Source organism: Chrysoperla carnea, chromosome 1, assembly GCF_905475395.1.
Source record: "Chrysoperla carnea chromosome 1, inChrCarn1.1, whole genome shotgun sequence".
NCBI lineage: Eukaryota > Metazoa > Arthropoda > Insecta > Neuroptera > Chrysopidae > Chrysoperla > Chrysoperla carnea.
In genome coordinates this window covers 29151028-29175407 of record NC_058337.1, presented here as the reverse complement: position 1 = coordinate 29175407, position 24380 = coordinate 29151028, and the positions used below count along the sequence as shown (strand labels likewise).

The 24380-nt window shown below is 28.2% G+C and overlaps 2 protein-coding genes across 3 annotated transcripts; both read left to right on the top strand.

The window, feature by feature from the left end:
- The first annotated feature begins 2144 nt into the window (after positions 1–2144).
- LOC123298188 (2-(3-amino-3-carboxypropyl)histidine synthase subunit 2) lies at positions 2145–7327 on the top strand. Its single transcript, XM_044880160.1, has 6 exons — positions 2145–2294; positions 2357–2469; positions 2542–2768; positions 3750–3899; positions 4146–4414; positions 6845–7327. Exons 1-6 carry the CDS (start codon positions 2145–2147, stop codon positions 7298–7300), a joined length of 1365 nt encoding a protein of 454 aa, XP_044736095.1. The 3' UTR covers positions 7301–7327.
- A 1172-nt stretch (positions 7328–8499) lies between these two features.
- Positions 8500–22404, top strand: LOC123300032 (inner nuclear membrane protein Man1). Of its 2 annotated transcripts, none has more exons than XM_044882492.1 (12): positions 8500–8675; positions 9103–9478; positions 11970–12296; positions 13413–13839; positions 14538–14716; positions 15761–15993; positions 17161–17422; positions 17737–17928; positions 18047–18188; positions 18539–18652; positions 19145–19326; positions 22098–22404. In XM_044882492.1, the coding sequence occupies exons 2-12, from the start codon at positions 9103–9105 to the stop codon at positions 22244–22246; spliced, it is 2583 nt and encodes an 860-aa protein (XP_044738427.1). In that variant the 5' UTR covers positions 8500–8675; the 3' UTR covers positions 22247–22404. The 2 variants fall into 2 exon arrangements, with proteins under 2 accessions (XP_044738427.1, XP_044738435.1); XM_044882500.1 differs by lacking the exon at positions 8500–8675 and adding an exon at positions 8829–8867.
- The last annotated feature ends 1976 nt before the right edge of the window (positions 22405–24380 follow it).

Genomic DNA, 24380 nt, shown 5'->3' with positions numbered 1-24380 from the left:
TACTAAAAAAAACTATTTGGCTACTTATATTATTATAAGAACTAACCCATATAAACCAAATATTATAAAACTCCCTTTCTTTGTAAATTAAGTTTTGTACGCAACCTATCGTGCAAATATCACATACCCTAGACATCGGACTACAGACTAGTGGTCCGTTTTAATCGAATAGATGCTAAGATCAAACCACACTATGTATATTGTGTTGAAGTTGTAAATTGATACGATGTATAAGATTTCGTTTCAGAGTTTTTTTTCTTTGTAGTAATTTTGCATTTAGAAACTTCTTTCACTATGATTAAACACACCTCTGTTTAAAAGGTAGTACCTCCACGAAAGTGATATTCCAAGAATTTCTCAAAACTCAGAATATAAAATATTTAATTCATAATACACATGCTGTTAAAATTAGAAGATGATTTACCATGTCATACATCAGATATTAGCAATTAAAAGTGACACAATTTGTACGTGTACGTGCCCGTAGCATGGGAGAAGCGTGGGAAAATGACAAATTTATATTTATTTATCAATGAATGACGTTCACCATCTCTATGAAAATCTAATATAATGTAGAATACTATATTTAGAAAAAATAAAAATTATTTACCATATAGTTTCGATAAAAAACTTAAATAAATAACTCGTTTTAGCGATGATTTTTTGTGGAGGGGATATAAAAACTAGTGGTATGGAAACGATGTGGCAACGTTGTCACAAGCAAATGTCGGTACAAAAGGAAATATAGCGTGAAATAGTGCGAATTTTAAATCAGTTTTATTTTTTAAAGGAGAAGCATTCCCAATTTCTTTTTAATAATAATAATTAATTATTATTGTTATAGAAGAAAAAATCTTATTCAATAATTCTTTTATTTATTATTAATTATAAAATTAAATTATAACACATTGGACGATACAATATTAAAAAATATTTTAGAAGCAAATCCTTATGACAATAACTTTTTGATTATTGCAATGTTTAAACATTAATATCACCAATTTATCTTATGGTTTTACCCGTTGGCACTAATGTTATTACATCACATTTAGTACACTTGATTTTTAGGATAGAATTCAGTCCTAAATGTTGCTCATCTACAATATTTTCGAGGCTGAGTACTTCGAGACATTTATCACATTTTAATTTCTCACCTAACAATTTTAGATCAACCATACGAAAGCCTTCGCATAGGTTAGGTTTACTGGTGTTTTTCGACAACTCTTTTTGTTTTCTTTCCAAAGCATCTTCTATTTTTTTCTTTTTATCGAGTACCTTCTTTTTAATAAATCTTCCTTTAAAACGCAAACGTTCATCCATAATTATTTACAGATAAATATTTTTCAACACCAATAACAAATTGATTGTATTTGCTGCGCGTTTTAACTGGATACTGATGTACATGTATAGGTATAGGATAAATAATAATAAGAATAATGGGACGTTGTCACATTTCCATACAGAGCTATATTTCATAGTGTGTGTGTATACGTATAGGGGATATAGTAGTGGAGGAAGTACAGACTTGTGAAAAAAATATATGGTACAGTCATAGCACAGTTAATGCGCTGAATGATAGTATTAGTCCAAAACTTTTTGACTGGACTGTCGCGGAGGAACTACCTTAATAATTTATCTTAAATTAGGCCTCAGATCCAAATTTGGTAAAGAACATTTTCTTTTTTTTCTCAGCTTATTCAGGAAGCAGTCAATAATAGAACATTCTGTATACAGGATTAAAACGCATGTTTAAGTTCAAATTTTCTGCTAGATATTTTATTTTTTGTACACTTTTCAAAATACCAAATAATTAAAAAAATAAAATGCCGTAACTATATTCGAAAATACCGCAACGAATTAACGACTGATCGAATATATCAAAAGGAATAAGGTCAGTTTAAATTGGACAACAATCTAAATAACTGAATCTACTCATCCAAATATTCCCGCGTTTGTTTTTTATTAAACTACTTAATTATTTATATGACCACGCTTACGTTTAGTTAAAAAAAATATTCTTTCTCTTTCTGTTCCGTTAGATACAGTAAAATTTAAAAAAGAATAGGTAACTTATTTAAATTATAATACTTTAATACCAAATATGTAAGAAAAAAGTAACTAAACAAATGATAATATTTAAAAAAATGTCACAATTTAGTACAAATGAAAATGTGAGCTTAGAAAAGAAAATAGAAATAGAAAATATTAATAAAATAATCAATGTGGCTGAGCTTTATGAAAAATTCGAACTTGAGAAATGTATAACTTGGATCAAAGAAAATAAATTGTTTAAGGTACAAAATAGCAAATTATCTCAAATTACATCATGAGATTTTTTATCACTTTTTCCTTGTAGGTATGTTTGCAATTTCCCAATGTTTATTTACCAAATTCGTCATCAATAGTAGCTGAAATTGAAAATCATGTTGATAGTAAGATATACTTGTTAGCTGATACAGCTTACGAAAGGTATAAAAATAAATAAGATATTAAGGAGATAATAAGATATTTCTAGTTAATATATATTTTTTTAATTTTCAGTTGTTGCGTGGACTATGTAGCTGCAAAACATGTAAATGCCGATGCAATTATTCATTTTGGTGATAGTTGTAACTCAGAATTAATAGAGAATGAAATACCAGTTCTAAAAATAAATCCTAAAATTTTAATTGATTATCAATTATTATCTGAAAATTTAATTTCTTTTCAGAAAGAAATTAAGGATTTAATTTATCTAGTATTTTCACAAAAATATAGTTATTTAACAGGTAAATAGAAAACATTATTGTAATTATGCATGGTATGTTTACATTGAGGTCTAATCAGTGGATCTGTATATAGGAGCTATAATTTTTATGGAATCGAGTTTCTCAGCTAAAAAACTTGGAATACGTATTTTTTTTAAAACTGATAATAAATAAATGAATATTAAATGTCACAGCCAACAAGCTTAATTGGCCGTTCAATTAAGGGCTAGCCTTTTTACTAAACGGCGCCGTTCCTTTTTACTCAGCGGCATGAATAAACTTAGCCATTTAATGAAACAGCTAGACAATTACTTGGATCGATAACGTTTAATTACTTGCCTAGTCTAGTCATTTAAATTTAGTTCCATTTTTTGCCACCTGGCGCTGAACCACACACTGTCGTTTTGGTTGTTTGACATATTCCCATAGGCATTAATTATGTATTCTATCTAATATTTTATTATTATACCATGCATATATGTAATATGCAAGGTATATTAAGTTTAGTCCCAAGTTTGTAACGCTTAAAAATATTGATGCTAAGCAAAAAATTTTGGTATACGTGTTCATAAAATCAACTAATTAGTCCATTTCCGGTTGTCTGTCTGTCCGTTTGTCATCACGATTACTCAAAAACGAAAAGAGATATCAAGCTGAAATTTTTATAGCGTATTGAGGACGTAAAAAGTGAGGTCAAGTTCGTAAATGAGCAGTATAGGTTATGGGTTCGTGGGACTCATCTTGTAAACCGTTAGAGATAGAACAAAAGTTTAAATCTAAAAAATATTCCTTATAAAAAAATAACTAACTTTTGTTTGAAACATTTTTTCGTAAATATCACTGTTTACCCTTGAGAGCGCAAATTGTAGTATTATATGGGTATATCAGTTATATGTATATGTGTGACATGCATGTATGTGTAATGTGACAGTGTAATCAACACTGTCTATGCATGGTATTTCAATAGGTAACTCAGTCAATTGTTAATTTCACTTGTTTTAGATAAATTTCGTTGTGCAATACCAGAAACAAGTACTGAAAATTTTAAATTTATAAATGCAAAAGAATTTAAAAAGGATTGCAGTCAATCATGTATTATCTTTATCGGCGAAGAAGGGAGGGAAATCTCAAACTTCCAATATTATTACGATAGTAAGTGTTGGAGTACAATGAACTTGATTTTGAACTCATAAACTGCTGAACAATATATTAATAAAATATTTTAGTCCGTCCGTTTATTAGTTTATGGAATACAAAAAATGTATTGCTTAAGCAGATTGTGAGATATTTCGCACAAGCTTATTACTTTTTAAAAACAAACGATTTCTGCTAATATAGAGATTTTTGCAATCTTCAATATACCTGTGGATATATATTTTAATTTAAAATTATTTTTAGCCGAAAATTTATATATCTGTGATCCAAACGATAAAAAATTATCGATAATCAAATTTACAAATCGAAGTACTGCATACAAACGTAGATATTTTTTAATTGAATCGATAAAAGATGCAAATACTATTGGTATTGTTGTTGGAACGTTAGCTGTTAAGAACTATTTGAATATATTGAAAAGAATTCGTAAAATTTCTCGAATACATAAAAAGAAATGTTATGTTTTTAGTGTTGGCAAACCTAATGTTGCAAAATTAGCAAATTTTCCTGAAGTAAGTGGGTTATTAATTAAGCGTTGATTTCTAGTATAGAAGAGGTGCTTCTTATTGTTTCTTTTTAAGTTTTTTACCTAATTCCCAGTCTGTATAATGTAAGGTCCTATGAAGTAAAATAATATCCTCTCTACTATGAGTGTCATGCTGTCATTAAATAAATACGGTTCAAAATGATCGCAGAATAATTAAGGAGTTTGTTAAAGAAATTAAAAAAAGCTGCGTTTAAATCGACACGAAGCGAGTTATGGCCTATGCTTTTATTTATGAAGACATTCAAGAATACAAAAGCACCATACCATATCAACAGTACAGGAGACTAACATGCGATGTCACATTTTTGTGTTTTTTTGATAACCGAGTCGTATTAAAGTCTTAAATTCGATTTCCGTCATAAAATAAAAAGGCTAAATTATTAATTATTTTTGTATTAAAAAAATGCACTGTTATATCCGACTCGCCTATAACTGGAAATACCGTTTTATAGTGCAATAAGTTTTATAGTCAAAAAGAAATCTACCTTTAAAATTGGTTATACAGTGCATATATGCAATATCCCAGTCAAACGGGCAAGAAACGGGCACTGTTTAATAGAAAAATATTAAAAATAATATCTTTTTAACAATTAACAAGTTAAAGTTGTTGAATAAAATAATCTGTAATTATTTTTCTAGAATTGTGTTTAAGGATAGTGATTTCTGATATAAGTAGAAAGTGGGACTAACACTTATTTTAATTAATTTTTTTTGTGAAATAACATGTTCTCCTATTACCAAATCTTATAATATTTTATTTAATTAACAAGAATAAATTTTTGCATGTATATACATACAACAAAAAAGCAAGCAAAATAAGTGTTTTTTAATATTTTGTAATAGGCGAATATGTTATAAAAAAGTGGGATAAAATATATAATATGTTCTCCTATTCGTTATGTGCGTAGTCATGGTAGGGACAATAAAATCGATGCCAGCGCTTCCAATGAAAAATTTTGGCGTTAAAGGAGGCTGTTATGACTAATTTGCAATTCTTTACATGTAAATGTTATAGTGAATGTCAAATTAAAATTATTGAAAAACAATAATTAACTAAACTAAATGCATAAAAAATTGTGAAAATAAGAAATCAAATTGCATAAATATTATTTTTTAAATGTAGATTATCATAATTATTTATTTAAATTTGTGAAACAATAATATTAAATTTTCAATGTAATTCATAAATGCAATCAATACAATTATATATGCATCCATACAATTCTATAATTAAAGTAGTGTATCGTTACCATGGAAATGCCTCCAAAAAAACTCACGCACGGTACAAATAACAAAATTTCAAATTTTAGTCTTAACAAGTGAATTTTTAATTTTATAAATACAAATTTTAATATTTTGTAACAGGTGAATATGAGTGAGGTAAACTATACGACATGTTCTCCTATTAAAAAGTTTAAAATTTTAGCATAACCAAGCTTTTTTGTACATATCTTTTAATATTTTGTAACAGGAGAACATGATTTTAAAGAGTGAGATATATTTATGATTATTAAAATTTCCACTCCCTGACAGAATAGTGATTTATGGCATATGTATAACTGACGTTATTTATAGCAAGAGGGCGGATTATTTAAACTATAAAAAGAGTGTAAAATTTTTAAAATCAGGAAAAATTCATTTAATTTAAAAGTAAAAATGTTAACCACACCAGGGTACGAACCTGCGTATCTATGTTTCAGAGGCAAGTGCCATACCCACACAGCGACCCAGATTATTTATTAACACTTAATTAACTTAATCAAAATAAAGTTGTTGAATAAAATAATCTGTAATTATTTTTTTAGAATTGTGTTTAAGGATGTTCAAAGACCAATTTTTTTTAGCATTTTATTCATTTTTGAAATGGACGATTTTAAAGTTTTCCAAACATTAAACACTATATAATTCGCAAGCAGTCAACTTTTCGAAAAAATTGCAAGAGTTCTTTTATATGATCTTCTATATTTATTATCTGTATTTTGTGAACATTTCATGTTTTTTTCGCGTAAAAGTACATGTTTAGGAAATTAAAAATCTTTAATTGCTATACTCACGGTGCCCTTCATATGCTTATGTTTTAATAAAACAGTGGCATCTCAACAGAATTGAAGCAAGTACAATCATGAACAAAATTAACATTAATGTAATACTTATTGAAAATACTATTTTGAAATATACTGTTTGAAAATGGCACGCAGAGGTACTTAACACTTAACGCATTTTCGAAATTGAGTAACTTCCTGTCGTTATATTTTCATTAAATATAGCTTGGAAATATAACTGAAAATGCGTTATAATAAGTGTGAAAACAATAAACTATAAGAAGTAACACAAAAAAATATAAATTTTGTTTTATGATTTATTATTAATTAATATTGTATATATTTGATTTTAGGTTGATATATTTGTTGTGATTGCTTGCTCAGCGAATGAAATATTTGATAGCCGTGAATTTTATAAACCAATTGCAATGCCTTATGATATAGAATTGGCTTTAAATTCAAATTTTAATAAAATTGTGTACAATCCTTACGACTACAATGAACTTTCATTCGCAGACGATTTATCAGATAATATTACTGATTCATTAACTGGTGATGTAAGTCTTCTATCCGGTAAATTACGTGGCAATACGAATATTGATGAACAGAATCAACTAATTAAAAGTCAAGATGGTCAAATATGTATTCGTAATGATATGACAGTAGTAGAAAATAATGCACATGGTGCAGGATACTTAGCAAGTCGATCCTGGCAAGGTTTGGATCAAAATTTAGGTGCATCTACTCCACAACTAGCTGTAGTAGGACGTAAAGGTTTAGCTGCTCAATATGAAAACGAAACTAAATAAAACAAATGTTTGAGTAATAATTTTGCATCACTTAATAAATGTTTTTAATAAATTTTTTATTGTTTTCGTTTGAAATTAGTTTAATTATTGTTATTAAACCTTATACTACATCCACAGACTTATATTAAACATAGAACAAGACATGTTCTTCATTATAATTATATCTAAATCCCTCGTTTAGTAAGTCCATTTGCATTTGCATGTGTCCTTAAATATTTTTAATATGAATAAATGTAAGAGAGGTAGGTACTATATTTTTTTTTAAATTGAATATCGCATACTATTTCTAATACCTTGAGTTGCTTAATTAATTCTGATTCTGATTGTTAATTGATGTTATCACATTATGATATAATGAATTTAATCTGTACTGTATTCAATGATGGTATTCTTATAAGCTTCATGGATGGTATCTTCAAATTTGTAAACTTAAAGCATAACCAAACATTATCAACGAAGCATAGTTTTAAACGCAAGCATAATGTAAGTCTAAATTTGATATCAGGCTTGATTACATCGTAGAATATTTTTGAAGGCAGGATGTTCTTTGAAGAAATGAATACGGCCGTCTCTATATTGTCTCAAATTTCCCGAAAAAGAAAGTTTTCTGGAATAAGACAAGAGAAAAAACTAAAAGAAAGTAACCAAATTATAAATCACCGACATAAGGACATTGCATCCTTCCTACGGATACATCTAAAAACTATTTATTTCTAAAAGTCTATACATTCTATGTGATGTGGGCATCATATCAGCACCGAGATTGATAGATTTCTTTCTGTAATTACAAGTTATCTTCATGAATTTTGATCTTTTATTAGGATGTCTATGGTTTTGGATATTAATTTTCTTCCCGCCATACATAAAGATATTTTATTTTCAAACATACAAAAAGTTAATAATATAATAAATAAATACAAATACGAATTATTTAATCAATCAGATTATAAAAAAATAATACAGAAATTATAAGTAAGTTTAAAAAAAAAATTAATGTCAAGTTTTCAGTTACATGGAAAACGTGAAGACATAATATTATACAAGTAGATACAATTCTTATAGTTGAACACAAAAAACTGAAACAGACTTATCTGTATATGATATATAAACAAAGATAAGAATACGGTTATATTTAAGTGGAAAAAAAATAAGGCATATGTGAAACAAACAATTTTTCATGTATTGAATTAAAACGCAAACTGATAACTCACAAAAGTTCGTGGGTAAAAAATTTTCAACATAAAAATTAGTAAAATTGATACATTATTGATGTGTGACAGTGAAATTATTGAATATACCACATTAATTAAACATAATTACTTAAAATAACATTAAAAAAAGCTTCAATTTTGTGTCTTTTAATTAGAAAATCAAGGTCGGTTTAATAGTAGCTTTGTAACTTGGCGGCATATTAATTTTTTCAGTTTTTAGTTTCAACATTATTTTATTTTACATTTAGTTTTCTACAATTTTATTATAATAAATTTTAGTATAAGTTAAAAGTTTCACTTTTATTTGGGTCAAAACCATTTGTTTAAAACTTCTTTTTTTACATCGTTAAAAAAAGGTTAGGTTTTTATTTTTAAAAATGCTTTGGAAATAGTCCCTGTTGTAATTTAATATGTGTATTTTCAAAATTAATTATAGTTTATAATTTTATAGTTGTTTGTTCTAAAATTCAAATATTATTTGTGAAAATTATTATTTTTTTAATTTTAACAAGTGATAACTTGGCCATTTTAACTTTTTTTTTTTAAATTTTATGTGTAGACGAGAGTGAATATTATTTTGTTGCCTTTTAGATGGCCGATTTTGTGGATAATTTAACTGATGCCGAGCTACGTACTAAATTAGCGGAATATGGTTTTCCCGTGGTGCCGATAACAGCAACAACACGCAAAGTAATGGCGAAAAAGTTAAAATTGTTAATTGAGAATAAGAAGAAAATTAATTCGGAAGGTCGACGTTCGTTGGCGAAATATTCATCAGAGGAAGAAAGTGATACTGATACAAAAAATAGTGTAATTAAATCTAAAGATAAGAGTCGTCGTGCAACTATGGCTGTTGGTTCTATGTTGCCACCTACATCTTCGAAGTTAAAGAAAACTGAAACGAAAAGAAATGTTACGCAGAATAATGATACAAACAATGTGGACGCGAAATCTAATTCGAAACGTGGTAAAGTATTTTTTATAAAATTGTTTGTTCGACTTAAACATAGAAACTACCGAATTGAAGTTATTTAGGGTGTGTAAATGGAACGAATTTCTGTTTAACTTCCAATCGACTTCTAACTTTAAATTATTTTTGCTTACAGCGTCAAATCAATCAATCTGTTTTACTATCCGTTTAGAATAACTCCGATGTAATAAAAACAAGTGAAAAAAAAAACAATTGACTGAGTTAATTGTTGAAATATCATGTATGGGCAGTGTTGATTACTCTATCACATTACGCATACATAGTATACAATTTACGCTTAATTTGCGCCCATACGGGTAAACAGTGATGTTTACGAAAAAATGTTTCAAACAAAAGTTGTTTATTTTTTGAAAAGGAAGATTTTTTACATTTAAACTTTTGTTATATCGCTATCGGTTTACAATATCGGTCCTACGGGCCCATAGGTCAAAACCCAATTGACCTATATTGCTCATTTACGAACTTAACCTCACTTTTTACGTCCTAAGTACGCTGTAAAAATTTCAGCTTGATGTCTTATTCCGTTTTTGAGTTATCGTGTTGGCAGACAGACGGACAGGCAACCGAAAATGGACTAATTAGGTGGTTTTATGAACACCTATACCAAAATTTTGTTCATAGTATCAATTTTTTTAAGCGTTACAAACTTGGGACTAAACTTAGTATACCTTGCATATTACATATATGCATGGTATAAAAATCTTCACTTGTTTTATTATTATGACGTGTGCTTAATTTGGCTTGATTATAATTTATTGATTCTAAAACGAACTTTATTATTACATTTGAAAATAGTTTACGAAATTATTACATAATTTGTAAACCCCTCAACGATATTTTTAGAAATAAACAAAATCGAAAATGATTAAACATAATTTTTCGTAGTTTATTTTTGTTTTGAAAATTTTTTCGGTTTAATTACTACTACGACTCCAAAAATTTTATACTAATGAAGTAATGTTAATCATAATTTTTATATGTATTTTGTATGTTAGACACCGAGCCCGATTTAAGGGGAGATAGTCGGGCAAAGGCCCAGATCGGAAAAATTGACACCGCCAGACGACTCCACGTAATGGAATCTTATTAAAATTATGATGCTTACAAACCTGATAAAAAGTTTGTTATAAGGTTTTTCTTAAATAAAAAAGCTACTTTTGCAGCTTTAAAACCTGTCTCCTAAGAAAATTATAAGACAATCAAGCTTCCGCATAAGCTTCCCGGCGGAGCTTCCCCATAAACGTTGATATAAGTAATTATTTCCATTAGTGTGTATATACGCCCTGTAATAATTTTGAAGGAATACCCTTTTATCCTACAATCTTACAATACGCCATTTTAGGGGAATCCCTAGAATAGGATATACCTAATATCAAAACACCTGCCGTTTGCTTCTTATTTTGCACTCGGGCATACATAATTACTTTCATAAACTTTTGTATTCTTGTTCAGAAGCTCTTGTAGACGAACGTATGTGAATATTATACAATTCCATTAAAATCATATATAGGACGTATTTTTAAGTTGACAAATGCTCGCTAAATAAATTTAACCTCATGATACCCAGCCACTTAGTTCATTTTTATATCACTTGATAACTTTTTTCCCAAACATGGGACATTCATTTTTAATTTTAAATGACGAAAAATTACAAACTATGATATTTTATGTGCCATGTAAGGGAAATTTTGAAAAACTGTTAGGTTAACTTTATTTTCAAATTATCGGGTAGTTATAATATTCAACTCAAAATTTAAGAAAAATATTTTTTTTTTTTTTTTAAATTAGACAATTGTTCTTTATAATTACGCAAACATTTTTTTGTAAACCGAATAGTTTAGACAGTAATTGATATCAAAAATCTAACCTTTTGTGCGTATTCAATTTGAATAAAAATCTTTATAGAAAAACAAACCACTTTTATTGAAAATAACCAGTTTTGATACGAAGAAACAATTTTGGGTAAAACTTTTCAGTTTGTTTTTGTCTAAACTGCACGACTAGTGGAAAAATTTTTCGAACAAAATAGTTACTTTTTTAATCAATAAGTTTGTTATTTAAAGTGTCCACCTACCGATTACTAGTTATGGAGTAAAGTGAATTTTTCATTGAGCTTGAAAACCTAAGTCAAGTTTAATGTCTGTGTAAGATGTGCGCATACACACCCAATATTTTTAGCTAAAATACACCCTGTATATAACAATTCATCTTTGGACGAACAAGCTTATGATTTATATAGTGTTGTGTAAGCGTCGAACGTTATTTTGTCCCCGAGCGGCAAAAGAGCTAGATCGGGCCCTAGTTAAACAAAGCAGTTTCATCATCAATTTTTTTCGAAATCGCTTAATCCATTTGGAACGTTCAAAGACTTTTTAGGGACAATATGTAGAAAAACTCTTTAAGAAATAATTTTTTTGGTTAATAATATTTTTCATCTTTTAATTTTTTATTTTTAATGTAATTTCAGAATCACCAGAAATTTTAGAAACCACTACAACAACAACCACTCGTCGATTAATAAAAAATCAGTATGTTGATGATGAAGCTAACGAATATTCTGATTCGGATATCGAAGTTGTTGAAACAAAATCGTCATCGCCAATTAATACAAAAACGTCATCGCCAATTATTAAAAAAGGTTCCAGTAGTTCGGCGTCACCATCTCCTCCTACTCGATCATCGAAATATACATCATTACCAACTGAAGAAGACGAACCTTTGGTTGAAGAAGAGCCTGAGCCTCAACCGACTACTAGGAGTACATACTTTTCATCGCTTAGTGGCTTAAAAACAGGTTAGATTCATTATTAATCAAAGTCGACATTACAAAAACTAATATAAGGTGAATTTCGAAAACCTTTATAAATCTGAACATGATAAGTTCAGTTTACCTTAATACTGATAAAAAGTAAAGCGGCTTGTCGCAATTTGGTATCCAGAGAATCTTTAGATCCTCTGTACCCTCTAAGAATCAATCGGCACCAGTTAGTAGTGATGCCTCATAGGTAAAAGTAAAAAAAAATGGAGTTACAAGATTCTGCCGAGGTTAGAGATATCACAAGAAGCCCACAGCCTCTCGGTTGAGACTAGTACCAGGACCTCGATTGAGACTAGTTATCTGACTCTGTGTAGATTTCTAGAGATATGAGTAACATGAATAGAGATTTCATCATCATTCCTATATATTATAAATGTGAAAGGAAGAATATTTGTTTGTGTGATTGTTACGCTTACATGCAAAAACTAATAAATGGATTTGAATGAAATTTAACAATAATATATCTCATACATCAGAATAACACATGAGCTATAATTTATAAAGATATATTTAAAAAAAATTAAATTTAGTCTGACATTTAACTGTGCCATCTATGATTAAAAATTTCTGTAAAAATGTTAAAATTCAAAATGATAAAAAAACAATTCATGGTCGTGTGATCTGATATACTCAATGAATTATGATTATTTTATATTTTTTGTTTAATTTGAAAAATGTACATATATTTTACCTGTGTAAAAAATATCTATCTCTATTTCGAATGTTATGAAAGGGTCATTAATGAGAACAAGCGAGTAGGTGGGTATCAAGCTAGCACTATATATGCTCTACACATAGGATCCTCTGAGAACTGTCAGGTTATGAATATGGTAGTTTAATCAACAATGTCCTGTATAAAACCTACTATCCTTCTTATCTGTATCCTAGCTAGTTTCAATCAGTCACAATTGAATGATCTAGTTATGGTTATGCGCAACTCAGCGTATCATATTGTCTCCATGCAATTTCAATAAATAAGGTGCCGATAGACGCGCTTAGGCATTTTAAAAAACGATTTCGATCACCATTTTGTAATATTAATAGTCTACGTTTGTTTTACAAAATTATTTTAATAATTTTTTGTTATCGTAGGTGGTTCGGATCATCCAGGATTATTTGGCAGAGCTTCTGGTTTACGGGCTTCGGGGTTACATCAATCGCCAATTACATCAAACTCTCGTTCTGAATATCTATCAAATATCAGTAGCCGTAGTTCGTTATCCAGTCCAACATTGGACAATTTAAATCAAATACGATCCCGTTTAGGCTTAAGTACACCTTTAAGTGAACGATCAACAGCATATGATCGTAAAACTGTGTTTGGAACCTCCTCAGCATCTGCTGCTGCAAGTGGAGTTACAAGCAGTTCTGAAACACCATATATCAGTGACTTCACTAAGTGGTTGTCATCAAATAAAACTGACTCGAAACGTGGCACCAATGATTATGATTTGAAGAAAGATATAATTAAAGAAAATGATGTTAACGGTGGTCAATATTCGAAGAGTTTTGCATCACGGTAAGTTATATCGATTTAACTTTAGTTTTCATCTACCATTTGTTTTCTGATCAACGTTAGATTATTGGACAACCTGTGAAACGAACTTCAAGCCAATATGTCAAGTACATTCTGTGATATATATAATTTGTTTGTTTGTTTTTGTTTGGTTTGTTTTTTTTAAATCATTCCCTATAGTATACAATGAGTGTGACAGAGTACATATACAGTAAACAATGTGTATAAGAAAGATACTATTATACATTTGCTTGTATGTGTTTATAGCTTTGCTTAAAGTTGTATGATTGACTAATGCATTTGATCTCTGATCAGTAGTAGATAGTTCAGTATGCTTTGACTCCCCATTTTTCAATAACACTCTTCAATACGATACTGTTTGAATCCCAATAGCGAATTTGTGTATGAAACAATGTATATGTGAAATTCTTTAGACGAATAATAGTATCTTTTTTTATACACATTGCTTAATATATATGTACTCTGTCATACTCATTGATGTAGAATGGAAAATTATTTTAAAAACAAATTGTAAATACCACTATGTATGAAGCTCGAAAAAGAGTTTAATCGAAAACAAATGTCTCAAACAAAATTATTGGGTTCAGAACGCTAAAGCTTACTCTGATTCACAACTGATCCTTAAAAAATTAACATTTTTTTATGAATAAAAGTTATTTAAACTTTTATTTCTTTTTTAGATATGCCGATCGTAATTTAGATTTATCAAGAGAATTTAAAAAATCACAAGAAAAGAATCTTTTTAGAAATAATGTTGTTTCTTTCACACTAGTTGGAATTGTATGTGTGTTTTTTCTTGCTCTTTCTTTTTTATATATGGGCATGAGAACTGATCATGTGCCACAAATAGATTTAGAAAGTAAGTATATTTTATTTAGTAGTTTAATCAAAGTTTATAAGATAGTGTTATGGTTTGAATCTATTATAACTGTTTATTTGAGGTGATTAATGGGGTTAAATTAGAAAATTATATCTCGCAAGCAGTGGCCATTTTTCGGTTCGCACATTTGTTCTCTTTCCAAAACTTTTTCACGCAAGTCAGTTAAGATTTGAATAAAATAATGCTTTACTTAAAAACCATTAACAAATCCATCGAGCTATTTGTATACAGTCTACGCTTTGACATGAAGCATGGTTTCATGTTTGCGAAAACCAGGCGAGTTATTGTTGAAGCACAAAAAATAATTTCTTCAGGCATTGTTCGATGTGTTTTTTTTTCATATTTTTCATTTTAGATATTTTCAAGAGTAAAGAACAGAATTTTAAACTTAAATTTCATTTTAGTTATATAATTTTTATTTTAAGCGAAAAATAATTTTAATTCTCATATTTTCTTAAAAATAAATATTTTGAAAATGGCTATGCATTTTGTAGATATTGTTATTAAAAAAGAAAAAAAAAATTATCCTTTGTTTCAGATAAAAATTGAAGGCTACTTGCTGCAGATCACCTTATCTTACTGTTTTTTAAATCTGATTTTTTAAATTGTTTTTATAATCAAATTTATTTTGTATTCTTTAATTTACTTAATAAAGATATTAAAATCATTTATAATAACACGATTCAGTAAACAGAAATTAGTTCCCAAATATTGTCCCCTCTTCCAGCGATTTAATTAGGTTTTATCTCTTAAAATTACCCAAGTTATCTTAAAAAGAAAAAAATGTTATAAGAAATTCAAACCATAACGTTCTTTTGCCAATTAATTTAACATTTTGAGCTCTAAGTATCTCACCGGATCCATCAGTGGCCACTATTATATGAGTTTTACATTAACTAACCAATTGATTACTGACATTACTAGGGGGCTCAACGTGTTAAATCTTAAAAATAGCTGTAAAATTAAAAAAAGTAAATAATGCTGTTAAAATCGTATTAATTTTTATATGTGTTTTGTCCACAGCTGATAACTTGCCTTATTGTGAAACATTATCAACAATTCCATCATTACTATTAAAGCCTGGTGTAAATTGTATTAAAAAGGATAGCGTGGAACCGGCAATAGCATTACTAAAAACTATACAACCAGAATTACAACGACGTGCAATTAATTTTAAATGTGATGGATCCAAAAGTGCCCCACATATGTTTGACCATTGTGTTATTGACTATGTACAAAAAATTATGCCAGATGTTGTAAGTTTCTTTCATACTAGTTTTCACACATGGCCCTTTTTATAGTGCTTAAAATCAGAGGTTATCATACACTCTAAAAATGTGCTCAAGTTTGAAAAAAAAATAGTGAAATATCTTATAGTGTCCTTTTCTGTACTCTTATCAAGTTGAATATCAATAGTTTTAAGAATAAACATGCCTGCAAAAAATAATTCAACTTATAAAATCCCAAGGCAATATTACTTAGTCCACCCTCTCTTTTGTTAAATTTATCGCGGTCCATATTTCCGCAACAGATGGGTTTTAGAAGAAATGTAAGGAAAAATAAGTTTGAGTTTTACTTGCCACCACGGTTTTAACTTTCAAGTCCTATGTAAAATAACATTATTTTTTTTATATTTAGATAAAACTCTTAGGCGATCTAGACCATACTCAAAAAATTGTGTTAATTATTGAATTGAAAACTGCAGAATCGAAAAATATTTTCATCCACTTGTAGTCTAGGGAAAGGCCTCACTTTAATGATTTTGGCCCACTTCTAAGTATAATACAATCTAGATTCTAGTGTTATCAAAGATAGTTTACTACCATTGGCTACTAAACTATAGTATTTGATAAGTATGGCTTCGCGAAAAATAAACTTAATAATAGCGCAAAAGATGGCTACTTAGAAGCCAGATTAAGTTATAATGTATTATTTATCTACATGAGTCTACCATCGACCTAAAGATAATTATTCCGCTATAAAAAGTAACCCAAGCCACTCTCCGAGCCTTCAAGTACTTACCAAAAACGTTCTAAATTTTAAAGATAATTTTCCAGAATAAATGAAATATTTCTCCACTGTAAAAAGCAACCTATGCCACTCTCTGAGCTTCCAAGTACTTTTGTACCAAAAACGTCCATCACTTTGTTTTGATGTGAAAGGTCTAACAAACATTTTTTGACATTTGTAATATAAGAAAAAGATTTTTTGTTACAATTTTTTTTTCTTTTGGCTAGTAAATCAAATTTATTTTCAATTCTATTCAGTCCCGTGACGTCACATTGTGACGCTTTAAAGTTCATGGTAAATTTTTGATGGATTTCGATTTACAGTTTCGATTCTATATATGAGCCAAATGTGTGGAAAATACCGTGTTATTTTTTAGGATTAATCATTTATAAAATTTTTTTATTTATTTTTAGAGTAAAGATAATATTCGAACAGATTTATATAATCTACATGTAATTATATTAAGTAAACCGAAACTAGGTCTATCGTTAATTGAAGTAAAAAATGTTTATGATTCAAAATTCGATGAACCAATAATTAAAGATGCAGAAGTATTGAGACGGCGTAGTGAAACTAATTTAGCAATTATCAAAAGAAATCCTGACTTACCGTTGCGTTGTTTAATACATTTACGTCTATATACAATTGCTTGGTATCTCCTTCTTGTTTCTGCAGGTAAATATGAAAATTTATTTTATATTGAGTGCTCCATTTTAACTTTTCCAGCTTAATTTTTCTTCGTCATCTAGATTTAATAGTTTCACGCATGTTTCCTATAAAAGTTGAAATTTTATAACGAAAAATTTTCTAACTTAAACATTTGCACTTACGTCATTTGAGATCTTCACAAGGTGTACCCTCCTAGAACAACATTTTTTTCCCAAAACGTTTTGTTGAAGACAAATTTAGTTGGGTAGATTAAAATAGGGGTACCTTATATGTAAGATAATATCGAATAATTTTGTGAACAATTAACATTTTTTTTACAGCATCATTATTAGTATACGGTTTACAGTACATTGTCAAATATTATTTACGATTAAATCGTGAAAAAAATAAGAAAATTTATGAAATGGTTGAACAAATTATTGATATATTATCAAGAAATGCAAGCGGAAACGAAAATTATTTAGCTGTTTCTCATGTTCGTGATATGATTATTCCAGTTCAAGATCGTAAAAGTGAGTGCTTTCTTATTGTTTGTCATTATAATTTTACAATATGTATCCATGACTTGTCATAAGAACGGTCCCACTATCTTAAATGTTACAGATATTAAAGTTTTATGTTTAATTTTAGAATTGAATTCAATCTGGAATGCTGCTGTAAATTTTTTGGAGAATAATGAATCTCGGGTTAGATCTGAAGTACAAATTGTTGCTGGAGAAGAATATCGTGTATGGCGTTGGTTAGGCAATGCAGCTTTAAATTTAAGTGGAACGTATGTATCAGTATATTTTGCTACAATAATGTGACAAGTGTTTATTGCCTCCGAGAGGTAGCAAATGCACTTGTTCGCTCAAGTGGTCCATAGAGAATCGCACAAGTTGCTCAAAGCTTTTTTTATTTTACGAATATGGGATAAGTATTTGCTTGTTGTTTCGAAGCTAATCGATTTTTCTACTGATGATTATTATACCACGATATCATTAAGTGTATAATAGTAGAATGGATAATCAGTTGTTTACCGGTCGAAACAGCGCCCACTTAGATACTATTTATCCCGCATGAAAAAATAGAAAAAGAATAATATTTTTTTTTTTTTATATTTACAATTTTTTTATTTTTTAGACGTGGTAAAGTATGGCAAGGTCAAGCTTTTGATACATCGCAAGAAGGTTCTGTCAATAGTTTACCAGTTAGTCCAACTCAATGTTTAAAAATTCGACAAATGTTTGAAAAAAAGTATAAATATTAATTCATTTCTAAGCTAAGTTCAGATGACAAGCGTCAAGCGTGTATTCGTTAATATTATCACTTGATCAGCTGTATGTTTGTGGATTGCACATCAAACAATCAAAATTTATGCTAACAGAAGGAGTAATTATTAAATTCCAAAAGCTCTCGTTTGTATTCTCAACTATTTTAATATCAATTCATACTTAAAATTTTGTATATATAAATAAAATCGTATCTTACTATGCATCATGCAAAACGAAGGTACCGATTGCGAATACTAGTACGCAGTGAAGTCGCAACCATCAGATAGTTTCAATAAAAAAAGCAGACTCCTATTTTCTGCGAATTTAAATTGAACACGCTTTGGATTTGCATGCCTTTTTCAAAACAAAAGAAACAATCTGATTATTTACCAACGTGCGTTTAGCGTTTGTCATCCGAACTTCATTACCTCACATTTTTTTAATTTATCTAAAATGTTTTATTTTTTATTTTTAGTGATATAACTGGAGGTAATTGGTCACAAGTAATAAAAGATGCTATTTTAGAAAAATGTGGTGAAAATTGTAAAATTATTCATATTGGTATCGATAAAGAAACGTGTTGTGTTTATGTCAAATGCGCCTCAGAAAAAGATGCTGGTATAGCTTATCGTAATTTGCATGGATGGTGGTATGACGGTAAGTACATATTAGATTTAAATTTTAAAAAAAATTTCCCATGCAGGAACTACGGAAAACTAACTGTATATCCTGTTAGGAATATTTAAAATTAAAATAGTTGAAAAATGTTGACAGACAATATTCTCCAATAAATTTTCTTTTAAGAAAGAAAGGCTTAAGTGTACACAAAATCCGTATAATAATTCCTTGCAGAGACATCGCCAGCCAACTGGTTAGAGGAGGGCAACCTAAAAGATATAGAATATGAATTATAAGAAAATAATTTTAAATGGCCATTTTGCTAACAATGACAAACATAATTTTTACATTTTTCTTACGCATGTGACTTCATTTGACAGATTTAGAGATGGTACATTTTACTTAATTTATTAGTGATGATTCTTTTGAATTTCGATAAAGTAATCCTAATAACTTTTTGAGGAAGATTACGTTTATTTAACGATATTTCTTATGCAAAACGACCTCCAATAGGTGCGTATTCCGATTACAGTGACAGGCGAACTGGCTGTTTTTATATTGCAAAACACTCTAAACATCAATTTTATCATTATTACATCTATTAATACTTTCACGCTAGCTTTTAGATCGCGAACTTATTTTTACTGTAGCATTTGGGTAAATATGAAGGGTAAATCGTTTTCTTCCATATAACCAGTCAATAAAAATGCACATCATTACGGTTGTTGTCTTTGTACAACATTGTAAAAATAGTGTACTACATCATACAGCAATAGTATGTATGTAAAGGCATGCCTAGCACACACAAATATTCAAATATAGTATTAATTTTAACATGCTTTAAACTCTATTGACCATATATTACGTATTCTGTTTGAAAATAACATGATGATAAACATCTCTCTTACACTATTTATACTCTAAATATAATTGTTTCTGTTAAACAATAAATTTAAATAACTTTGAGTAATAGGGAATATTCATGTATTTTTTTTATATTTTTAATTCATCGTTTATACCGTTATAACAAAGTAAAAAATATAAATACTGTTGTTTAAAAATGCTGTATTTAAGTGTAAACAAATATTTAAAATACATTATAATTTTGAGATATTTAAACGCAGTTTTTTGGCGCTCTCTGTTGATGACGTACGTGATCTTTCAATTGGTGACAGTTCAATGTATAATTTACAATTTAAAAAAATGAATGTACAACACAGAATTTACACTCGTTATTATTAAGTTTTCTAATAAAAAGCCGTAGAATAGTATAATTTAATGAAATACCATATAAAATGTAAGTAATTAATATCATACAGTATGTCAACAATTTTGACAAGCCCGTACTATGATGTCACGTCCGTATAAAAATTTAAATTTCCGTTTTAGAAATTTTTAAATGCCCTCACTGAATTTGTACTTTTATTAATTAATTTTAAGTAATTAAAAAGATATTAATTACTAAAATAATAGTTTAGTTGAAATGTCCAGTCATTAAAGTTACGGAAGAAAAATATTTAAACCAAATTTAAATTTCATGAATATTCCCTATTGTATCTCAAGAATGATGCGGTCAATAATTTTGGTTTTTTCTTTTTTAAACGCAGAACAAATACATGAAGATAGTTTTTTGAAAATATCTTGAATCAAGTTTTTTTTTTTTTTTTTAGAATTAAAAAAACTTGTTAAAAACACAACCTTTCCTATGCTCTCTATGTTAATTATCCGAAATTTAATTGAATTTATCTCGAGTGGGCTCTACAGCCTAAGTGTGTCCTTCGTGGACAGCCAATAAATAACCTAACCTAATAACCCAGAGACGGTAAATCGACTTCAAATTTTTTTGGTAAATGTATTATTATATATTCTTAATAGGTATTAAGTATACACAAATTTAGAATTTTTTGTCGAAATGCCTATAGCGAGACAACAACCTTAATTAATATTTAGACAAGTCTTTCAAGTCAAAATGGTAGTGTTTTAAAATTAGATCTTTTACTTGAAATGCGATTTGATAAATGAAAATGAAAGTTTTAAATAAGATTTTTAACTCCGTAGAATATTACATTTTTAAATCAAATGAGTGTATTTTGAATCATTTTTGGAAATCTTTAGAGGGGGCAGCTGCCCCTACCTGTATTCGCGGTAGCGTGCTGTTGATGAGTGGTTTAAGACGTCAATTTTTAAGGAAAAGTAAAATTTATTTTCCTGACTATTATAATACTTTACCACACTCACCGACACAATTTCGTCTAGATAAAATTATCAAAAAATTAACGTTATTTCACCTGTATCTTCGTAAAAAACGATTCGATCATGACCGTATCATTTTTGTCTCATTCGAAAGTCCATACTTTCAAAATTTTGAAAATGTAGTTCAAAAATTATTATTATCCCCAAACACCGAGGGTTGGAAGTGTGGGAATTATTTTTCCATTTAATTCTATGATCTTAAACATTGAACACCGAGTGCAAAAATTTAAATCGAAATTGACACTTATGACTTGAAACTGCTGTATCCTCTGGAATAATGATCGCACATAAGTCTACTGAGAATCATTCAAAAGTAAAAAGTGTGTGTAAAGCTCTTACCTTCAATTTTCTTAAAAAAAACTTTTTCTTTTACCAATTGCCATTTTAAAAAACAACCAAAAATAGTATATCACCGGCTCAGAATTTGAAACTTTGGCATTTTGCTTTAACACCTAATATCTCCTTCAAAAAACACGTAAAATTATTGACAGCTAAAACGAATTTGATTTTTGGTTTACTACTCTGAAATATTCGACAATTATCATTTTTTGTTGCAGGAAAATTAATAACAGTAAAATATTTACGATTGGAACGATACTTAGGACGATTTCCAGATTCACGGTCTAGTGGGCCTTACTTAAAACCATCCAATAACAAGAAACTATCATTACAAAATGATTGGTCAAGTAACAATGAAGACAATTAAAATCATCTACATTTCCTCCGTATTATGGAAGATTTTAAAAATATTTTTTCATCGATACATACATATAAATCATTTTAAAAATATATATATCACAATTTTCATCGAGACCCCCTTTCTTATATATATTTCTACGACCAATTATCGATAATAAAACGAAAAAAAAAACGTGTAATTTTTTTTGAACAATGATTTTTTTAGATAAATGAGGAACATTTTGTGCACAATTATAAAGAAATTTGCACAAAATTGTTGAGTTTCATATTATTAGTTGAAATCTCAAAAAAAAAAAAAATATATTTCAAAAAATATTTAGATTATTATATTTGTTAATTCTTTTTAATTTATTCTTTAAATATAGGGAATATGAATATTTTTTTAAGAACAATCGAGGTGTGCAGAAAATGCAGGTACTTTAATTTTTATTATGTTTAACATATAGTGTATTTATTTTTAGTAAAATAATTTTTGAAAATGGAAAAAAATTTAAAAGTAAATGTAATGTATATTATAGAAATGCAAAACACAACATAATTTTTTAAATGGACAATTTCCTATTATTAAAATAACAGTACTACGTGATAAACGATGCTATTTATTCAAGTTTTTCGTATATGTCCAAATGCCTCTGACAAACATTTGGTACAATTTTGTGATCTAACTTTATAGAAGTTAACTGGATAATAATTTAATTTTGTTCAAAAATTCAATAGCATGGAAAGTAAAATTTGGCTCTTAAAACCTCATCTCTGGCTAAGGAAGACTGTAAAAATTCAAATTAGCGATCATAAAGCGTTTCATAAGAGTTATAGAAACTTAAAATTAGCAATATTTTAGACTAATTAAGACGATTACCTTGCACAGTTTCTAGTCATTACCCTGGGCACACAAACGCAAGTTTCTTTTATTATAACTGACTTACCTAAGTAAGTAGGCAATTTTTCAATAAATATGACAAAAATTAGTTTAATTAGACACTGTTACGAATCAAGAACTTGCATATACTTTACTAAAGATCAAGATTATCCAGTAAGATAAATTTTAATTTTCTTTTAAATATTAGTAAATGTAGAGTGATCACATTCGATTTATAGTAAAATATTGAAGTAAAAGTAAAACGGTATGAGATATCAGTATGATTTCTTTTTGATTCTAGACATGGCATTTTTATGTAAAAACAAATCCATGTTAATAAACCTCTTAGAAGTAAAATGATTTTTTTTTTTTTTTAAACTCAAACTCTTAACATTTAAAGTTAAAACCCCACGATAATCCTCTCTATCTCGGTACAATAAACCCACATGTTCATAAATTACGTTAGCATCCATAAAAATTAATATTTTGATGTGTTTGTGGTATGGTAATGTAATTAGATCGTATATTTGAAACTGATAATACCCTTGTTGTATGATTATTTACATGAAATCATTTTTAGATGAAAATGTCATGATCCAAAGTTTAATATTAAAAGAAATCATATTGACACTTATACATCGTTTTGTTTTTATTCTAATTTAAAAATGCAAACCTCCTATCTGATCATTCGGTATTCGGAAGAAAATAAATTTTGATTGAATATATGAAAATTCTTACAATTATTATTCAGGCTACTGAAGTATTGTCTCAGTATTTGATGACTGTTTAGTCAGGAAGCTAATGGTATTATCAAAAATATTTAGATCCTAAAATTAGGAGGTATTTCTTTATCATCATCCTTCACAGCACAAATTTGGTAATAATGATTTTGGGATTTAATGAAGATACGATATCAAATGATATAGCTTCAACAAATTTTGTAAGTTTGATTGTACTTTAGCCTCCATATATCTATTATTATACAAACTATAAATAAAATAGCATTCGTCGGTATTATTTTATATATAAAACTTGTATAGATATAATTTGTTTTTCGTAAATTCGAAAATAATAAGACTGATTTTATTATATTTTCTTTTTCAAGTGTTCATTTATTTTTTACCGTACATAATTATTAATTATTTTTTAATGTATTTGAGAAAAAAATAGGAAATTGTCAATTCATCTTATAATTATAAAATATCTATTTTAAATGTGAGAATAGAAAATGGATTATTATATTTAAAATTATTGAATATTTTAAACCGAATTAATATTTCAA